This window comes from Apostichopus japonicus, chromosome 14, assembly GCF_037975245.1.
Source record: "Apostichopus japonicus isolate 1M-3 chromosome 14, ASM3797524v1, whole genome shotgun sequence".
NCBI lineage: Eukaryota > Metazoa > Echinodermata > Holothuroidea > Aspidochirotida > Stichopodidae > Apostichopus > Apostichopus japonicus.
In genome coordinates, this window is record NC_092574.1 from 27195069 (window position 1) to 27217097 (window position 22029).

At 36.0% G+C, this 22029-nt stretch overlaps 1 protein-coding gene across 1 annotated transcript in view; it reads right to left on the reverse strand.

The window, feature by feature from the left end:
• The window catches only part of LOC139980105 (uncharacterized), a 56364-nt gene that overhangs the window by 2658 nt on the left and 31677 nt on the right, over window positions 1-22029 (reverse strand). Inside the window, exons 34-52 of the mRNA XM_071991482.1 lie at window positions 21497-21732; window positions 20819-21023; window positions 19908-20171; window positions 18929-19156; window positions 18327-18556; window positions 16875-17077; window positions 16156-16286; window positions 15015-15331; window positions 14494-14638; window positions 13213-13333; window positions 12649-12782; window positions 11766-11982; window positions 10953-11146; window positions 9922-10116; window positions 9377-9610; window positions 8704-8874; window positions 3823-4029; window positions 3358-3618; window positions 243-434 (exon numbers count right to left, since the gene is read on the reverse strand). Of these exons, the coding sequence (XP_071847583.1) occupies window positions 243-434; window positions 3358-3618; window positions 3823-4029; window positions 8704-8874; window positions 9377-9610; window positions 9922-10116; window positions 10953-11146; window positions 11766-11982; window positions 12649-12782; window positions 13213-13333; window positions 14494-14638; window positions 15015-15331; window positions 16156-16286; window positions 16875-17077; window positions 18327-18556; window positions 18929-19156; window positions 19908-20171; window positions 20819-21023; window positions 21497-21732 (3885 nt within the window). The remainder of the gene's footprint in view (window positions 1-242; window positions 435-3357; window positions 3619-3822; window positions 4030-8703; window positions 8875-9376; window positions 9611-9921; window positions 10117-10952; window positions 11147-11765; window positions 11983-12648; window positions 12783-13212; window positions 13334-14493; window positions 14639-15014; window positions 15332-16155; window positions 16287-16874; window positions 17078-18326; window positions 18557-18928; window positions 19157-19907; window positions 20172-20818; window positions 21024-21496; window positions 21733-22029) is intronic.

Consider the following 22029-nt stretch of genomic DNA (forward strand, 5'->3'; position numbering starts at 1 on the left):
TGTATCCTCTGCAACCACCGTGGACTTACACGGATTAAATGCAAGACCACACATATCAATGAGCCACCACCGTGATAAAAAGACAGACCTACAGGGGTTTCATTGCTTATTTATAGTTATTATTAAGTTAAAAGGCGGTTTCTTGCATTACTGGACATTCTTCTGAAAGCTGAAACAATCCTAATTTTATTCGTAATAATCTTGGTTAACCAGGGTAATGTTTATGACAGTGGAAAACTGACCACAGAGCAATGTTTGGCCGTTGATGAAAGTACCCGGCGGACAGAGTGGTGTTCCCACAACAGATAGAGTGGTGGTATTCAGATCATGAATGCGGCCAGAAATAGATATTAAAGCGGCACCTTGCTCTACATCCTCATCGATTAAATGCCTAATAATCGGCGCTATATCTGTCTTGTTTGGTGATTCTGTCTCTGTTATAGTAAAAATGAATGGCCAATAATGAATGATAAATCATAAATAATAGATCTTACAAGTTCAAGTTAATTTTCCACTTTCCATATGTATAAACAGTAACAGAGTCAATGAAAATAATATGAAAATAATAACAGTAAACAAAATTCAAAATATGTTATAATGGAAGTGGAGGAACCAGAAGTAAGTAGAGACTTTTCGAGTCTGGACCCTTAACAAACAAAAGAGAATTTCAAAAATCACATAAGTACAGAGAGAGTAGAGAGATAAGGAAATACAGAGAAAAAAAAAAACATAAAGCGGAAGCGAAGAAAATATAAAAGCAAATCCATACAAAGAGACAATATAACAACTCAGCGTGGGTGGTTTGTACTATTAGTTAAAAGGTAATGCTTGAGTTTTCTTTTAAATGTGTTAAGAGTATTTGAGTTTTTGATACTTGATCAAGTGAGTTCCAGAAATGTACACCAGTACTTCGTACTTGTGTTTGGCTGCGGATAGTTCTAGAATATGGTTGACTTAGAGAGTGTTTGTAACGAGTGTTAAAGGTATGATGTTCTGAGTTACTACAATAAAAATTATTGAAAGCTACTGGGAGCGTACCTTTCTGTTATTTATTTAAAAAATACCAAGTTGATAATGATATAGGTCAGAGAGAGTAAGAATTTTAAGCTCTTTAAAGAGAGGTGCAGTATTACATCTAAAATGTGTATTACAAATATTACGAATGACTCGTTTTTGTAGTCTATATAACCTTTCAAGTGTTGTTCTGTGAGTACATCCCCACAGAAGGAGACTATAGTTCAAATGAGGGAGCACTAGTGTGTTATACAATGTTAAAAGTGCACTCCGGGATAAAATGGTTTTTAGTCTATTTATGATGCCATTAGATTTTGAAATTTTAATACAGACATTATGAACGTGTTCTGTCCAATTTAGATATTCATCAATTGTTATTCCTAGAAAATTTGTATGAGGTGATGCTTTTATCTGTTGACCATCTAGCACAACCATTATATTAATCGTGTTATGAATTTTATTGTCAAATATCATAAGTTTGTTTTCAGTATATTGAGAGATAGTTTGTTTGAATTAAGCCAGTCAGAAATATGATGAAATTCATTCGACATCCTTAAGAGTATCGTTAAGATTTTTATTTTGATAAAACACAGTAGTATCGTCCGCAAATAAGATAAAGTTAGATTTTCTTGACGAATAGTGAATGTCATTCATGTATAGAATAAATAACAAAGGTCCTAAAATGGATCCTTGTGGCACACCAATGTTACAAGTTAAGATTTGGGAGGAACTACTGCCAAATTGGACATAATTGTGACGATTGTTAGGTAACTTTTGAACCAACTATGCGTTGTGCCACGTACACCGTAGGCAAGTAACTTATTCGTTAAAATATTATGGTCAATAGTATCAAATGCTTTAGAGAGATCTATGAAAATTGCGGCAGTTGATTGTCTATTGTCACAACCGGTAGAAATTTTGTCAATAAGATTTAAGGCGGCCATGTAAGTAGAATGATTATCTCGAAAACCATACTGATTTGAATAAAGTATGTTGTGTTTTGATACAAATTTGTACAACCTATCATACGCTAAGCGTTCGAATAATTTAGAAATTGAAAGCAAGAAGTGAAATAGGTCTATAGTTAGAGAAAACCTTGGGGTCACCAGTTTTAAAGATTGGAATAATTTTAGCAGTTTTTAACTGACACGGATTACATGTGTTAATGGTTGTACTATAGCTTCCATCGTATATTTAAGAACATCATTTGTTATGTTATCATAACCTTGACTTTTACCGTTTTTTAAATTTAATATTACAAGACGTACCTCATCTTCATTGGTAGGGAACATAACAAAAGAATTCTAAATATTACTATTTACAAAACTTTGTGGGTTGTGATGACCATTGGTTAATTTATCTGCTAAATTTTTGGCAACAGTAGAAAAGTAATTATTGAATCCATTAGCAATTATATTTTCATCAGAGGTTAAGTCGTGTTCATTGACATAAAATTTGTTACCCTGAGTTTTTCTGTCTTTGTGGAGGATTTTATTAATAACTTTCCACATATGGCTGGAGTTGTTTTTATTCTCGCTAATAAGATTATAGTAGTAATTTTTTTTAGCATGAGTTATGGTAGTGGTAAGCATGTTTTTATAATTTGTGTAGTGTAATTTGTGGGTTGGTGTAGGAGATCGAATATACCTGGAGTACAGTTTACGTTTATGTCTAATTGAGTTCAATATTTTCCATTTTATTACTTTTGAATAAGGATTTCGGAGAATTTAGTAAAAGCTGTCTCAGGAGTATGGTCGTTATTGACAGAAGACATAGACCAGTCAACACTGTTAAGTTCATTGCTCAGGTATTCGATATTTTTTCGTGAAGTATTATTCTTAAAGATATTTGTGGTAGGTCTATTTTCCATTTTATTTTTTGAAATGCAAAAAAATGTGGTAATGATCAGAAATGTCAGTGACAAAGACACCACTTTTAATTGGGTTACTAATAGTATTAGTAAAAATATTATCAATCAGGGATGATGTGGAGCTAGTAATTCTAGTAGGTTTGTCAATCAATGGATAGAGTGAATAAAGTGAAAGTACAAAATAAAAGATAAACAATAGATGATAGACAATGCATAAAAGAGACTGATTACTTCAATCCACGAAAATGAATCTGGTCTCCAAGCTATTTGATGCCAAAAGTCCATAACAAAGTAGATTTTCCAGTGGTTAATCCAATTGGTTGATTAATACGATTCAATTAATTACTGGCGACAAATGTTGAGAATCTACTTACTTTTAGCAATAAGTCATTAACTCCTTCAATCAATAAAACGAGAGAGGTTTTTTATGACAAATTGTGAATGATATTCAATAGCTATATTTGCATACGTACCTAATTCAGGATCATAGTTGACTATAAAGGTCACTGCTTTGGTGACTTCGGTCCCTTGATCAATCTCATCGTCCATGGGGCAGCCTTCCACATATACAGCATCAAAAAAGCATTCGGTACCCGGTTGGCATACTCTATTTAATACCAGATTCGTGCTTCTGGTTATCTGCTCTATCACGTTATCTTGGTTCTCTCTGGTACAGGACAAGTCTGTATATTTACCTGAGTACTCAACCATGACTTCAGACGGTGACACTGGTCCTGCAAGTAAACACAAATTGAGGGAATATTTAATGTATAAGCCAATGTGAACATGTGTTGGCTTTCAATTTTATTCCGCACCCCTTCTTATTGTGTTTTACTTTGATAACTACCTAAATCTTATATAAATATGGTCCATTATCTCAACTAATAATATATTCAGGGTAAAAATGAGATATAATAAAATTACACTGATGAACTTACTGATACAACTAGATACTCTCATAGAGGGGTTGTCCGGAGTTTCCACATTCCACAGGTACTGTAAAGAAACACCACAGTGGTAGCTCTCGAGAGGAGGCACGCTGGCAACAAAACCATCGTTACAGTGATGGACGCAGAAATAGTCCCAGTCTTCTGTAGTGTTACAGCTCAAGTAGCCATTTTCAAACTGAGGTATAGGCTTGCACGCTGTGGGTGTAGTAAGTAACGTTTAATGCATTGAAGTATATTATGAAAAGTACATATGTAACAAACCATTGTACGTGTGACTTAATTTCCTCTCAATCCAACAGAGAGAACTCGCTCTTTAGGCCTTCTCTTGGATAACATGTGGAGTGAAATTTGTGTGAATTTTTACCAATAAGCACGTTCATGAGATTGTAGCTCTAACAATGTGGAGAGCTCGTCCTATATGCAATAACTCATTTTAAGAAACTCACTCTGTGAAGGAAAATCAGTTTAACTGATTGAAAGATCATTCTGAACAACAGAAGTTGCGATTTCGAAATCTTTCAAAGTAATTTGCGCAAACTGCAATCTAGACAACGTGAATACTGTCGATTGCTTAAAGTGGCCATGACACGAAAATGTCGAAGTCCTTTATTTTTGGGATCCATCAAAGAATGTTATATAGAACATGTACCAACCAACCAATCTGCCAGTTTAAAACTTGATTTTTCAAGTCGAAAATTGAGAATGAATTTACCCTCTTCGGCGTTTGAAACTTTGTTTACTCGAAAATTTTCCGATTCGCATGACGTCATGTGACGTTATGTTATGAACACGTTTGTTGTCGCTGTTTACGATCCTCCGAACATACCATTCACTTACAAATTAGACAAGTACACATACCACTAGTAGTTACTAAACAAAACACCAATCACAAGTGCGATATCAAATCCAAATTTCATGTGAAATGGCGGATCCAGAACCAATTGCGGCAACCAAAGTTCATAGTGATAGTGGTTCTTCACCAGGCAGTGAAATTGGGCTATAATTAGAGTGCCCTTTCTCATATTCGAAGCAGGGAGTGAAGGCGATGATCATGCCAATATTGAATCGAACGTTGAGGGTGGACCTGAGGTGTTAGAACCGTATCAGTTTGAGCCTGTTAAACGAGCCGAAATTGAAGCTCCACAATATATCGAAGAAGAAACCCGTTCGAAACGATTGCAAGGAACATACAACGTGGTAAGAATTTATTAACGAATCATTTAAAAACAAAATCCAGTCCATTTTGTGCATGTGTTGTAGGAATTCGCGGAACCCCCTAAACCGTATTGTGCGTTGTGTTACGGTAACTTACAACCCATATGCACAGTGTGTTGGCTATGTATTCATACATGTACATATACTTTATAGTAGTAGTAGGCTTGGTTGCATACTGAAAGTTTGGCTTGGGGATGTAAGTTGCATTATGCAGCCATGCTAGGTAGGCATGTGTGTTATTTCATACTCATTATTACTAGGCTAGTACTTTGGCCTGGAGTTTTGCAAATCAATTTTCTGAAACAGAAGAATGTTTTATGATACATGTAAGGTGTAAATTCACACAAAAATAACCATAACTGTACATTGTATGCAGGGACGTAGCTAAGGCCTGATGATTGGGGGGGGGGGGGTGTAGTGGCTGAAATTCCAACTGGATGGGTTTTGGAGCCAGAAAATTCCGACTGCTGCCTTGTACCCCCCCCCCCCCCCGCACTAATCGTCAACGATACGGTCAGTGTCAGTCAGACACCCCATCTCTCGCGACTGCACTTATGTTCCGAACTTTTTTCGATACATTTGTACCTTATGGGGCAAAGTTTTTGCTTATGTTGATGGCACTTTTAAGCCTCCGTAGATTAGCATTGGTGTTTTAATTGTATACCGTAGAGACAATGTATACCCCAACGACGTAGCCAGGAGTTTGAAAGAGGGAGCACCTTTTGCGATTGATATGGGGGAGGGGTCTAAGGGGAGGGGTTTCCCCCTCCCCTTTGAGATATTTTTGAACAATTGAAGGTCCTTAGATGCGATCTGGTGCAATTTGTTGCCAGTTTCATCATTATCATATGATATCATATTATCAGCAGATTTTGTTTCCTGTTCGAATTCTTTTACATGTTCTTTTACATAATATACCAGAAATACATTTGACGAACTTAACTGATGGACAATATAAACTTTCATATTTTTTAAGACAGCCAGATGTGCAGTGGCGTAAAAACAAATATTGTTATCGCCGTGTATTAGCAGTGTAATAACAACAGTTTTTAAACATATTTTTCGACACTGAAAGGGGGGAGCAGTCGCTCCCCTGCTCTCCCTGGCTACGTCCCTGTATATCCTGAACTTACTTGAAGCTAGCGAACAGGGTCGACCCACCCAATAGCAAAATTAATACATAAATTATCCGAATTGAAGCTGGCGAACGTTGTATTTTTCTTAGAGTATTCAAAATCATACGAAGTTTTGTATGGTGGAGTGTAAGGATCGCGAGATACAATTTCTCAATGTGACGAGGAAAACGTGGTAAATATGACTGATTAAAGGTCAATTTTGATCGAAAATTTTATGCCACTCACAAATTACAAGAACATATGAAAATAAGAGTGCGACAGTCAGAAAAATTAGAGTGCGACAGTCGGAAATTCCGAATTGAAGCTGTCGACAGTCGGAAATTCCGACAGTCGGAAATTCCGACTGTCACACTCAAATTTTCCAACTATCGTCATTTTTACCAAGATTGGGGGTGAGACACCCCCCCACACCCCCCCCCTCTAGCGACGTCCCTGATTGTATGCCTGCTTCATGGGCCAACATTAATACATTTTGAACTTTCTTAAATTTTTCCCCCATGCAGTACAGATACATACTAGCCTACGGTCGACAGGTTCAATAGTACTGGGGGTTCCTAGCAAGACACGTCAGGGTTGTGCTACCATCATGTGCAGTCTAAAGGATCAGAAGTGAGTTTCCAGCCAATAGTCATTACACTGGATTCAAGTTGCCAGGAGAAAACTCATTGTATAGGAAGCCTTGGTTGAGAAATTCCTCCAGAAACACCTTTTCTAAACTACGATTGTGTTGGATTATCAATCCGTCAGGCTTCCCTCAGTGTTGATATATTGAAATTCAAGACTTTTAATTCAGGATGAAATGGTTATTTTCCAGACCCAACATCAGCAATGAAAGAAAAGGCATGTTTAGAAGCATTTGGACACAAGTATTGGCGTGAACGTGATGTCATATAATATGTGCATAAGCGATCGGGCATTGACCCTTTTAGGAGCATTTACCTCCCAGACATGTTTGCTTTGTACCTTTAATCTGGAAGCCAAAATATCTATATCACCAATGGTATTTGACAGAAATGTCATAATAAAGACCAATAGAGGCAGCAGAGCTCTCTGTTTAGACTTTGTTTCTTCAGCAGCAGTTGGTTTGTTTTACAATCTGTTTTCAGAAACTCAGCAGAACACCCTGTTAATGGTCTTCGAATTGTTTTAATGCGTTTGATGCTGTGTTTCACGTTGCTCGTCAGTGTTGTACGTGTCGTCGTGCGTGGGTAACATTTTTGCATGTGAGTTGCGTCGTGCAGTGTTTCTTGGTTGACATTACCCTTTCTTGTATTTGCTTCTGGATTATTCTAATTAATTTGTCACAATAACGATTGATAGCGATGGACATGCAACTGCTTTGTAGGCTTAAAGCAAAAAACTTCATGTAAGTTGTTTTTCTTTAAACCTCCTTTGATGTCACAAATTACAAATTTAAGAATGAAAATGTCTATGGTAAGTACAGTTTTACTTTTATGTCATATAAAACAATGATTGTTTTTAATGTTAGTTTAGTCACAGGCTTGTTCAGATTGTCCAGAATGACTGTCTAGAACTGATATTGAATAAACTTTGTTCAATGATTTAAGACTTTAACTACGCTGTGTGAATTTTTGGCTCAGTTACTTTAAGATAAATCGCTTTGAGATTTAAGCACCCTTTGGAATAAAATTTTTTTGATGAGGATAGTTTTGGACATAGATTATCTCATAGATTCAGAGAAAGTTACTCTCGATAAGTTGGACCCTTCATGATGTTTGTGTATCTGATATTGCCTGCTACGTATAAACTAAATTATCAAACTATTGATGCGTTTATGATAGTTGTTGTGTCTGTAGACAAATAATTAAATTTGCCATAAATATTAAATTTGGGAAATGAAGACAAGTATTCATATCCTCGCCAACAAAACAACTGTCAACTAATAACACATGCTATTGATATATCTTGTTCTAGTAACCTTATACCGAAATACATTAACGTTCAAAGTTAAATTAGTGTATACGCAATATTCACTTGTCAACCTCTTAACAAAAACCACACACACACGCCCAAATGTGTTTCATTCAGACCGAGGACCCCATTGTATTTTCCATCGTTCAAATCCACGTACCCTAACTTTAACAATACCCCATACAATAGAATTCTTCCGAGGACGTGGTGATTCTTTAGAAATCACAACCGAGGACCTGAAATTCTTTTGTTCAAGTCCTCGGTCAGATAGCAAAACAAACGCAAACACCCACACACCTAAGCGATTGAGCAATGCTGCATGCGTAGAGTTGAAGGATAATCACACTTATGACAATGTCCCAAAATTCTACCAACAGGTTACTCCAAAGCGTACAACTGTTGAGTTTGATACATATCAAAATAATCAATAAAGAATAGTTCTTCCTTCTAAATGAATATAGATGGAGGGTTGAAAAGAAGGAATTTTTGTCAGTTTTTCAAGTATGATGATGTCTTTGATGTGGAATATCCCTGTACGTAAATACGACCTATGAATAATTTGCAGTTTTGAGAACAAACTAATCACCTTGACAGGGATGGAGATTGCATGCTGTCGTCTGCATGTCTTCCCCGTCACATGGTAAGCCGCCATTAGAGGGTGCTGGACTGCTGCAAGAACGAACTCGTGTCATGCTGCCTCCGCCACATGATCTGCTACAATCTGTCCAAACTGACCACTCACCCCACTGGCCATCGACTAAAACAAAAAATGATTTTCGCTGTCGTGAATACTTTTAAGGAGGTATTCTACTTGCTTTACAAAACATTTACACTATGGTAGTTTTCAGAACAAGGAGCTACTTCCCTTTACGTGATGGAGAATTGGTGATATCGATCGATAATACGTTTTTATCCGTATATTATACTTTCTACAGGACTCAAGCTGAATAAATAAAATTTTTTGCGTGATAAATATATAAGTAGACTATAGTGACGCCATGAAAGTTTACTTCACTATATTGTTGCTAGTGCCCTGCAGTTCATTGTTACTAACAATACATCAAAGGTAAACTGAAATAGAAAAATTCATAGGATTGGCTGATGAAAAAAAAGGACTGTTGAATTTTAAAAAACTCAAAACCGCCAAAAAAAAATGCACAATTCATCCCATCTCAACGGAACTCAACGCGGCATGCTAGTTTCAAAAACTATGTAAACTTTTACCAAGAGTAGAGATAATATTTTCTACTATTACTTACCTGCAACAATTTCACAAGAAGAACCACGAACGTTTTCCGGACACATACATGTAAAACTACCCCGGCCGTCAATACACGTGGCCCCCGCAGCACAAGAATATTCTGTACAGTCAATAACGTCCTCATGACATGTTGTTCCTGTGAGGTATGGCGGACAGAGGCAGGTGTATCCATGGTAACTATCCATGCAAGTTGCCTCAGGGGAACATGGATAGGACGCACAGTCATCAAATGCTATAAATGAAAGTAAACCAAAACAGAAGTATAAGTCTCAATATCTGGCTACTTATTCTAAATAGGCTAATGTTGTTTGAATGTAAACAATGTGTTACCAGATACACCCTGTGATGTTATTACGGCTGATATACTTCCGAAGATGTACTTTCCTACAATCATAATGTTGTTGAATTGTCCTTAAAATTTGGTACATTGGGAATATTAGCCTATATTAACCGAATTTCATCACTATGCGGCTTCTTTGCAATAATAAACTTTTCTAAATTAAAAACATAAAATATAGTAGGACAGTGTAATTCTCCACCAACCTTCACATTGGGAGGGCGTTATTACACCTACACTTTCGTCGATGCTTGCTAACAGATCGTATGAAATGAGAATATCTCCCCGTGCATCATGAGAACAGGTGTTGGCCATTTCCTGAATCACCGATTTAGCTAACACATATTGCCAAATGTTTACACTACTGAAGGTCCTTATGATGTCCGAGTCGGAGGGTGATCCTGGAGGCGAACAATACATAAATAAAGTCATAAGTAATAAACACAAAATTAAGAAGCCAACTCTTGCATTTTTATAAAGATAACATGATAGCTAAACAAAGATTTATTCAGTAGTAAGCCAAACAAGTTGAAGCGGCACCGTTATATTTCTAAACTGGTCTCGATGCTTCCATTTCCATTGAAAAAAAGTCATTTAATTACAACATCACTACTCCATTACGAAAGGTGATTGCCTTTAAATCTTTCATCCATTAAGTATAGTGAATTTTTTCCATGCCATATGAAGTCATCCATCTAGCCTCAAATGGAGGATATAGTTGGAAGACCTACATAGTCTAATCATGTGATGACAATGATGGTATTGTTTTCAAACAGCTTACATTTAGATCATTTACAATTATTACACAGTCAAAGCACAAATATTCAAGTACATTACATTTTTAAGATAATAAACATACAGAAACATTCCAGAAAGTAACAAGTAACATGCAGAAACGCTCAAGAATTTTAAAGTATCAGACAATTTATATGCAGAAATTAATAATCAAACATTTATAGTTTTCAAGCATTTTTCATGCAGATATTTTCAAGCATGTTACACATTTCTGACAATTACCATACGTAAGCATGCTATCATGTTGTAGTTTTCCTACAGTTTACATGGAAGAAGACAGTTCAATAGTTTTTCATGCGAATACGGTGCAGCTCATCAACGGGTGCAACATTCCGCACTTCTGATTGCAAAGCAAAGTAATACAATTGTTTGAAAGCGCTTGTTAAAATGGACTCCATTTTATTGTCTGGTTCTTTAATGAATAGGTAAACTTTCACCGTACCATTTCCATCGTAACGTCCAAACATGAATCTTCCATACTGATTGAAGATGGGACCTACGTCGAAATGATCGCTCAATTTATCAAACATAGTTTCATTACCATCGATGTAAACATGTAAACAGTAAGGTTTCCAGGTTAAGGCAAAGTGATGCCATTTTTCGTCTAAAACAGTTCCATAAATTCCAAACACATCACTATTGAGAAAGGAAATAACAAAAAAATATATCAGTCGAAGAATACTATTAAAAAACGATTGGTTGGGTACTATATTATCAAACATCGTGCCTTACTCCAAGCTTTGCAGAATAATTTCACGCAGATAAAAAATCTATCACGTAATTGGTTATCAGCCCTGCTTTGGTTAGCGGTCCATTACATAATGTGTCACGTAGGTTGGTCCTACTCACGTATATGTGAGTATTTAAGTGTTAGAGCATGCACGGACGTGTATTTTACTAGTCCTAACATGAATATAACAACCATAGTCAAATATAATGTATATGAAAATGTAATAACTAAATAAAGTCCCAAGGCAATACAAAAGAAAAGCTATACTCGTGTAGGTTAACTCCCACTTCCAAGGAGATTAACTACACTAAATGAAAACATACGTAATCCCTCTGAAATGATAAAAATATTCCTGAAGAGGACAAAGTTGTTTATATGTGGGTGTTTTTTTGCCTTAATATTTCAGTTTAGAGGAAGGAAGCAAGCAATAAAATAATCAAACAGATTCATAAACCTATTCGATCAAAGTTTACAATGTACATTATCTGACGATAATAACGTATAGAAAGAGAACGGTTTAATTACCCAAAAAGATTAACCAATATTTGACTTGTGGTAGCTGTTATAGCAAGAGGTGAGTATTGCCCGTCTTGTACGTACTCCAGGATGACCAGATTATGTATTACATTCGATCTTAGCCAAATGGAAACAGTGAAATTAAAAACTGGGCGTGGTTCTACCAGGATAACATCTAAGGTAGAGTAAGCCAAATTCAACTCAAGGTCAAAGTCACCATCAAATTCTGTAAACAAATTTGGAAGGAGAATGACTATGTCAAATGGAGGAAATTGCGTAAAAAAGCGCAAACAGCACAAAACAAAATTGTATTCTTAGCATTTTTGCAGAAAATATTGTCAGGAAAAATGATTCATTCGAAAGACGTGGCTATGAGGAACGTATGGAGAGGTGGGCCAGTCTGATGCTTTATCATAGTGTAAAGTGTTAATTGCAAGACGTGTTAGATGCAGTGGATACATTTATATGATTAATAGGAATTTTAATTTGTATTCGAAATTATTATAGAAAGAAAAGCAGTAACAGAAACTAGTTTATTACTTTAAGTGTACACATACACATTTAATGCGGGGGGGGGGGGGGTGAGCAAGTGTTTGCCCATATATTTGTCCATTAAACTTATTTTTATATAATTATGAATTTCATTGCTAGCGTCAACATTTAATAATTTCAGACGACGATTAACAATTTTCGTTGCCTCTTGAAACTGTCTTCACAAGAATAACTTCAGGTAGATTTCACGTACTGAGTGAAACAATTGTTTTCTGTCTCTACCAAATCAAGCTATTTTCACCTTTGTATCAAATTAAAGATATTATAGTTATATATGAATACTGATCATAAGTAAATTAGAAATCTTAATAACTGACCAAAAACATCTGATATGACTTACTTAGCTGGCAATAATCACCATGGAAACCATGTTGACAATTACAACTATATCCGTCCAACCCATCAACGCATGTCGCACCATTCTCACATTCATGATCGAGACAATCGTTGACAGTTTCGTCACAGGTTTGCCCGCTGTTTTAAAAGTGAAATTGCGATAAATCAAGGAAACATGTGTACATGTTTAACTTTGAAACAGTGTCAGTATGGAAGAGTCAACTTTTTATGTTCTGCCTACTCTCAAACAGCTAGAACAGATATCACACCTTTCATCTTTAAACGATAATTTTCCTTCACAAACTGTCGGCGCAAAGTTTAACTTTCAATGGATCTAGTAGGAACTATACACATTGTACATCACTATGTTGACAGTGGTAGTTGTAGCAACTGTTTATTCACTTTGGTCTCTTATTTGTTAAGGGTTTGCATATTTATTCGGCGCGGTGCTTCAAATTTCCACACAGGGTTTACATCAAGCGTGATTTGAATAACAGTATTTATGTATCAATTTATCTAGCGAAGGAAACGCGGATGACTCGAAATAAATGAAGTTAAAAATACTTACGTATAACCAGCGATGCAATTACATGTGGACTCATTAATATCATCAAGACAAGATCCTCCATTACTACACGGATTGGGAATGCAATCGTCTTCATCTAACTCACATCTAGATCCAACATACCCTGTAAGAAATAGGCGGAAATGAATACTTGAAAAATATAATAAGTATAAATAAACTTAATATTCTGAAACACTCTATTTTAATAACACTTACCAACAGCCAGAATATTAAAAACAACATAATTCGTTTTCCATTTTGTTGTTATATAATTGTTGTTATATATGTCTTAAAATTTAGCCTACGTTACCTTCCCAGCAAACACAAAACGTTATCATAACATTTTTTAAAAAGCCTCTAAATATGTATTTATAACGTTAAATGTGGTGTTATAAAAATGTGGTGTTATAAAAACGTCGGCTTAACGTTCTTATGAGATATTAGTGTTTTATTAATGTTTTACGAAAACATATATTGACATAACATCCTGAAAACGTTTTCTTGACATATTTATTACACCACAAATAACGTTATCAAAACAAAAGACGAAACGTTTTAATAACGTTTTTGTGTTTGCTGGGTTAATAAGAAATCTGCGAAGTCTCCGCATATAAAAATTTGAAAGTACCAGTTCTTACCAAGAGATAACGTGATTTTTTCCTGAGCAACATGCTATCAACTTTTGGTAGTGATTGGGGAAGGAGTGGTGAGGGAGTGGGGATAGGTGTTTGGATATGAAATGTGGTGTTTGAAAAATGTACAGTATACTATTGTTGTTATAAACTGAATGATAAAAAACATCTTACCAGCTTTTCATAAATAGCAGATACAAATGCAGTTCCCGTAATTAAACATAAAAAGAATGTAATAAACTTCCTTCAAATTCTGATATAGTCCTTAAAGGAACATCTCAAAGTTCACTTGTGGATAATCAATAATGAATTAATTTGATAAGGTGCCACGTAACATTAAGTAAAATGTACGGAACGTCACAAAACAATTTATTAACATACTTGCCAAAGTGAAACGTAGCGCCCATTATCCATGTAAATTTTGACTGCATTCTATACCAACAATAAGTAACGCACTGTTACCCACTGTTACCTTTTGTTTACTCGTTAGATGTGACCATTATCCATTACACATCAACTGATCTTAACATCATTGCCAATTCCCATTTAGACAGAAGACAACAAAATGTTATCTCTTTTCGGGAGAGAATCACCAATAGCCACCCAGAAACAAAAGCCTGTCAAATCCACTACATTCCACTATACAACTTACCATCAAGACAGGAGCAGATGGCAAGTCCATCTTCCTCAACACAAGATCCTCCATTTTGACAAGGCTGTGCAATGCAAGGACTAACCGTATTCTCACAAAAAGTGCCATTAAATCCAGTGGGACAGAAACAAGAGTATGATCCAACCTGTGTGTTAAAGATATTGACCATTAAACAACATCCCAACAAACTATTTAGCAGTTGCTGAAATTAAAAACTTAAAATATACGTGTTTAATTAATGTGGACAACTCATACCGAAACATATATTGTGAAAACAAAACATATATCGTCTATGCAGGAACATTACACATACTGACCGGTGATCATTTTACAAGGGAACAACAGTTACATCCACATGAAGAATGGTAAGTAGATTCCTAATTAATTTCAGTACACAAGCTAAACTTCATCTTGCAATACATATACACAAGTGTGCATCATCTATAAATATTCTTTCGCCGCAGAATGTCTTGACTCAGGATTTTATCGGGTACATGACGTCATGTATATGTAAAACTAACCTGGTCAACACAAGTAGCACCATTTGCACATCTATTATCCACACAATCATCTATGTTAATCTCGCATCTGCTACCAGTTGCGCCATCAGGACAAGCACAGAAAAAGACGCCACGTGTTCCATTTTTGGTACAGTATCCTCCGTGCATACATGGATTCGGCTGACATGGACTCTTCAACACTTGACATTTTGTCCCCCATCTATTTAGGGGACATTCGCATGTATATACGTTAATACCATCGATACATTGAGCATCTCCTTTGCAGGGCTTATTCAGGCAATCGTCAATATTAACGTTACAGAGGGAGCCAGTAAATCCTTCAGAAGATAAAAAACAGGATATTTGATTGACAATGCAAAGCAAAAACGTTTGTTTCACGGCCCTATTCTCACAATGTGCTAAAAGCAGCAGTATACACCTTCAATAGTCTTTCATTACTACATACATATTTCATTAGAAAGTTATGCATGTTACATCCTCATTGCTGTGATTTTTGTGGTTGTGATTGTGATTGTCAATATTAATTGATAGTATCGGTATCAACTTACAAGTTGTATTCAACACACATCTATTTGGCTATGAATAAGGGGTTAATCAACGGTCTAGCGTGCGTTACTCACAGGTTTAATGCACGATCGGGGGATAATGCAAGCGATGCACGAGGGCGGAGCGCAGGGGAGCCCGAGTGCATCCAGCGATAGCATTAACACCCGGAGTGCATTTATCATGTGAGTAACGCACGCTAGACCGTTGATTAACCCCGTTCATTCATATACTACCATTTGTGTGGGGGAAAATCATAAAACAAAACATTTATGGTTACATATAACCAAAGATTTATTAAAGTGATGCCCCGTAATTTTACCGTGCGGTACTCACAGGATTAACCACGGTCAGCTGACCTGAATGGACCAATAGGATTTAGGAATCTTTCCTAAGTATGAATGAACACGTGTTTGCCATGCCTAAAATACTGTTGTAAGTCATGGTCCAGTTGTACCTAACAGTTATGCCAGCAAACTGTAAAAACCTACGTATACAAATGATCTGCCGTTTATAGTGATAGTATCTTTATTACTTATGTCAAGTTATATTTCTCAAATTCAAAGAATTGACACAAGAAAACAGCAGAGGATTTCACCTGTAGGACAGATACACGAGTAAGTTTCCATCCCATCAACGCACGTAGCTCCATTGACACATCCGTGATCAATGCAATCATTCACACTAATGTCACAGAGTTCTCCTTCCCATCCACTCTCACAAGTACATCTGGAAATAAAATATGAAGAAAGTTGTATTTTGTGATTGTTACTGCTTTCCAAGAATATTAAAAAGGTCTTCATCTTAACTTACGTATGCTTGGGTGATAAAACATTATCATCAGAGCAATGCTGTAAAGTAATAAAAAACTTTGGCAGATTGGATTTAATTAAGTTTTAATATTTTTTCTTTACGCTTTTGACAAACTCAACTCGTCTTTCATTTTGATTTGCTTATTCAGCCTAACCACTAAATATAAGAGCAGATATTGTTAAAAATGTTTCATATTGTAAAACCGATCATGCAACATGTTAATTAACATGTTTATATTATGTTATCAGGTACCACAGTAGTTTCTATGACACAATATATAATTATCTCTCATGTTGTTTGTCTTTTCTCCTTATACATTTCCTAAGCATTGTTTGGTGTGTACGTTTTTTTTTTCTTGACTGCCATATTTGGGTTTTTGTTATTCTACTATATGCGCTTCAATCAGTCGCTGATTTTGAGGATACAAACAGAAAGCTAACCTGAAATTGCTTTTAGAAACGGCTGCTTTGCTAACTATCAAAACAAGAGGGAAGAATTTCTCACCTAAAACCTCCAACCAGATCGTCACATACCGTACTATGGGCGCAAGGATTAGATGTGCATTCGTCGATTTCTATGCCACAATATCTACCATGATAACCAGCATCACAAACACAGTCATAGTGGACATCATCTCTCCTAATGCAGTGACCATGAACGCACTCTTGTCTGAGGCAGACGTCATTAACTAGTTCACAGAATTGTCCCTAAAAGAGAAGTAGATACAATCGAGAAGAAAACCAACATCAGTATTCTTTTTAATTATTATATAAAAGGTTTTCTGGAAATGGTATAATTAACTGATATAAACGATTTCCAAAACTCATTACTTAGTTAGTACGGTAGAATGAGTTGTGGAATGTTGCAATGAACCAATAATTGGAATGTTGCAATGAACCAATAGGAGAGGGTTTTGAGGGTGACATCATCTGACTGATGTAATACCATCTATGGGACGAAAACATATTTGCAATAGTAAGTTGAGGAGGGTTGAAGACGAGATGATTTGTAACTTGGCTAATTAAAAATAATATACGATTTTTTTGGGTCATATCCTCTTAATGAAACAAATATTTGGTTTTATATGCCAACAATTATAAAAGCAAGAGAACCGATTTTCTTCATGATTTTTATAGAATTCCGTTTAGCCTTCACTAACTATTTCCACTTTCCATTCCAAGTCACTACGATACGTCGTTTTTATCTTGCCTAAAACACATCCACCTACTCCAAAGTCTTCTATGTTACATCATACAAGGTTCATATATCAGCTTGTGGCAATTAGCGTCCAAAGCTATATGTTGTTTATTAAGGGCTCAATGTCTGCAGCATATACTCATAGCTAGTATACAGTAACTTCTGGTGCTACTTGTAACACATGTAACCTTGTTACGAACACAAAGTAGTAATTATTGATGCACGATGCTGGGACATGAACAGTAGAAACATGTGTTACATGTGGCACCAGTAACTACTGTTCTAGCTATGTTTGAAGTAAAGGAGGTAGGGTACCGCTTTATAGTACTTCACAATTTTCTTTAAATTACGCCAACTAGTCTTTTCGAGAACGGAGAAAGACCATTTTCGAAAATATCCATAGGCCAACTTATAGTATTAAACGACTAGGTACGACCTCATTTTAGAATCGCGTATTAAAGAACTCACACTCAATGGTTGGTACAGCATCTATACTGTTCATGTCCCACAACCGTGCATCCGTAGTTACTACTTGTGTTCGTAATATGTGTAACATGTGTTACAGGACATTAACAGTAGCTACCGTACGAGCCATTAGTATCGGGTGATTCAGGACAACATCCTCTGTGGGAGTTTTAAACATTCTTTGTGATATTAATGATACAGCATATGTTAGGTTCAAGTTTATTTGCATGTTGCAGTTACAAATGAGCTTGTCAAATCTTCAAATCGCTACTTTAGTCATAGCAATAGTCTTACCTCATGGGCAGTATCACACATACAATATGATCCACCTCGTGCTTCTACGCAAGTACCGTTGTTTTCACATGGACTGGAATGACAAAAAGGAAGCCGATTCTCGCAATGGGACCCATCATAACCAGACATACATGAACAGATGAATGTTCCATCTCCAATTTCAGTGCATTCTCCATTGCTAAGACATGGATTGGAACTGCAAGGGTTAACCTTTGTTTCACAATATGTACCTAAGGCAGATAAGAAACATGGAATATATCATTATACTTATTCGTGCCGTTATAAAGTAAAAGAGGCATTGTGCTTACAAAAGATCTATTATGACAAATTCGATCTTTGAAAATAAAGTTATTGGTTACCAAGTACGTCGGTACATACATAGTACAGTGATGAAACTTGACATACTTGCATACAAACGCCAAACCGTGTAATAATACATTTCCTAGGTAATATGTAGACATTTGAAATCTGCAAAGTTTTGAGAATAAGTCAAACCCTGCATTGCATCACAGAAAACACTGTTATTAACTTCTTTAATATTACAATATTAGCTACAGCGAAGTTGAAGCTAGCAGCATAACGTTTAATCTAGGCCACTGTACCTCTAAATCCCTTCGGACAATCGCAAGTACAGATATCATCCAGACAACTTCCTCCATTCATACAAGTACAATTAATACACCATTGGAGGATATCTTGACATCGCCTTCCGCCGTAGTCTCTGGTGCATTGACATTTAAACTGCCCAATCACGTCTGTATCAACGCACGTGCCTCCATTGAGACATGGTGAGCTTACGCATGGATCTTCAACAGACTCACACTGAGAACCTAAAATATCACCAAAAAGCAAATATGAAAAATATGACAAATTATTCCATATCTATTATATATTTAGCAAAAGAATAGGTAAATAAGCTAGAACAGGTTTCGTAAATGTTATAGAAATTATATCAAAATAAATTTGCAATTAATTAAACTCAAACATTCTTCTTTGCTTGGACGCCTTAATATGTTGGTATATTGCTCAGATACAAAGAAAAAATCCTACATTTACATTTTACCTTCATTGTTAACTTTAGCTCATTTCTTGTCTTGTTTTGACTAGTCAAGCTAATAAACTTGATGCATGGTTTTACTATACAGGTAAAGATACTTCAAATCGTAATAGATGATTTTACGGAAACAGTTTGTATTCTCTATATAATTACAGATTGATGAAAGCATTTATCATCTAAGGCAGCTTTATTTAATGTGGTATAATTATTGTGACTAGGTCTTTCATATTCACAATAAGCTTGAAATTTGTGAATATAAAACATTTCGCTGTCTTTCTTTAATAAACAACTTTAAAGTGAGCAATTTACCATAATTACATATTTGTAAGGTATTATGCAACCTCAACCTAACACTAAACTTTGACAAAGCGGGATATCGATAGCTTGAAACATTAACATGAATTGCTATTGCGCAATATCCTTAAATATGCTTACGGTACCTAATGACACATGATAAGTCAACTTTCATCCGTCTATCAAAATACAAGCATCTATATTGATAATTTTCCCTGTCTTCAACGTACCATTAAATCCAGGAGGACACTGACATGTGTAGCTGTTGCTAAGATCATGACAGGTACCATTATTGCTACATGGGTGGCTGTCACATTCATTCACATCCAACTGACAGTTGACACCAGTGTAACCTGCTACACATTCACAACGATAGCTGAACTCCATCGACCTGACTTCGCCAAGCATGCCTTCGTTCAGGCAAGTACCTCCATTTTGACATGGATGGCTTACACATGGCGTTACTTCTTCCTCACAATGACTTCCGGTCTTACCTTAAAAGGGAAACAGACGGATTAAAAGCAATGCTGAATGATAAACTGAAGTTACAAACCTTTCTGCGGTATAGTATAGTTATAATGAGGTTGGATGTTTGTTTTTTTCTTAAACATGATCAAATGCGAAATTTGGTCTTATATGAACCAGATGTTGGGCTCGATGTCAAACGGTTTCTCTGAATTAATGACAAGTGTATTTCATATTCTACTTTCAACTCTCTAATCATATGGTAGTTCAAACATTTCTCTTTACTAATGCACCTCATAGTCATCGCAGCAGCCGATATAGACTTCTTTATTTCAGTATTTCTACTGGCACATGGACATTTTCATCATTTTACGACAGCGACTTGGGTGCCTAAATATATCCTTCAAATGAGATATGCCTTTATTGGTAACTGTATGAGATGCATTAATTTGATAGTTGGGTTTATTTAAAGATCATACACTAAGAAAGCTCCGCCGAGCTATCAATTTTAACAGGTATTTCCTAATGAAACACGCACAAACCGATAAGATTTTTTTTTCAATTTCTGCGAGAAAGAAACACCTAATCTGAAAGCGATAATTTCGTCAGTTCAGATGGAACCGGTTTGTGCATGTTTGTATTACTGAATGCGATATGATGAGGCTTTAATAATTACCTGCAGGACAAACACAGACATATCTGGTGTCTAAATCTACACATGTGGCATACTCAAGACAAGGTTGGTTCTGACATAGGTTAACGTCAATCTCGCAGAGGTCACCCATGAAACCGTTCAAACATGAACACGCAAAGTCATTCTCTAGATCAACACAGAAACCCTCATTGAAACACGGTTCTGAAGAACACTCATTTATCTCCATCTGTGTGACAGAAAATGTTAGGCCTATATAAAAACAGGTACACGTAAATGCTAATGTCGGATTTTCGGTCTCTTCCGTATCCATGCACTGAGAAAGATGACTCGCTATCTTTCATGTGGTTCTCACATCAGGTAGGAATAAATTGCAATGTTTTTTTTTTACTCCACATTGTGCTGTGATATGTTGTTATTAAACTTAGTGTGATTATCACACACACGCACAAAATAAAAATAAAAAACTTAATGGTAAATGATGAAGGCAAAGGATTAACTATTATTATTTGTTTTGCAATCATTCTTGCCTTTGAGATTATGTTTCACAAACTGTTACAAAACTAATGTGATTAAGAAACTTAGAAACAAGTAAACGTAATTGTATTCATGTGTTGCTAACGCGACTAAAGGCGAAACATTGCTTTTACTGCTTTTAATTTAAGAATGCAAGAATCATCAAGTACAATTGAACGAGCTTACATCGCAAACTTCACCAGTGTAACCAGCATCACATATACATGGGTCTTCGGCGTTATTGATGCAACGACCATGCACGCACGGATCCGGCTCACAGTGATCAATTCTCTCTTCACAGTGTACTCCACGGTGTAACCGAGTACAGTAGCAGAAGTAAACACCATCTTGACTGATGCAAGTACCATTATTTGCACAGGGATCAGATATGCAGTTGTCAACTGGAATGGAACAGTCATGGCCTGCGAAGGAAACGATTAAGGATAAAAACTCACATACGTGGTTTTTGACTCAGAAGATGAAATCGTAGAGACAGTTTACGAAAGAAATCTACCTACTAAGTGTTTAACTGAACATTTAATTTTCATATCATTACAAACCGTGTAACACTTCGACCAGTCCGAACTTTCTACAGTCCGAATTTTCTATAAGATTTGAGGGGAGGATCGTCAATGAAGTGGCTGGATGTCTTATTCTAACACCCAAACTAAAAAAGCCGTATGTAACATTCCTGCGAAGCATGGTAAGTTTAAAAAAAA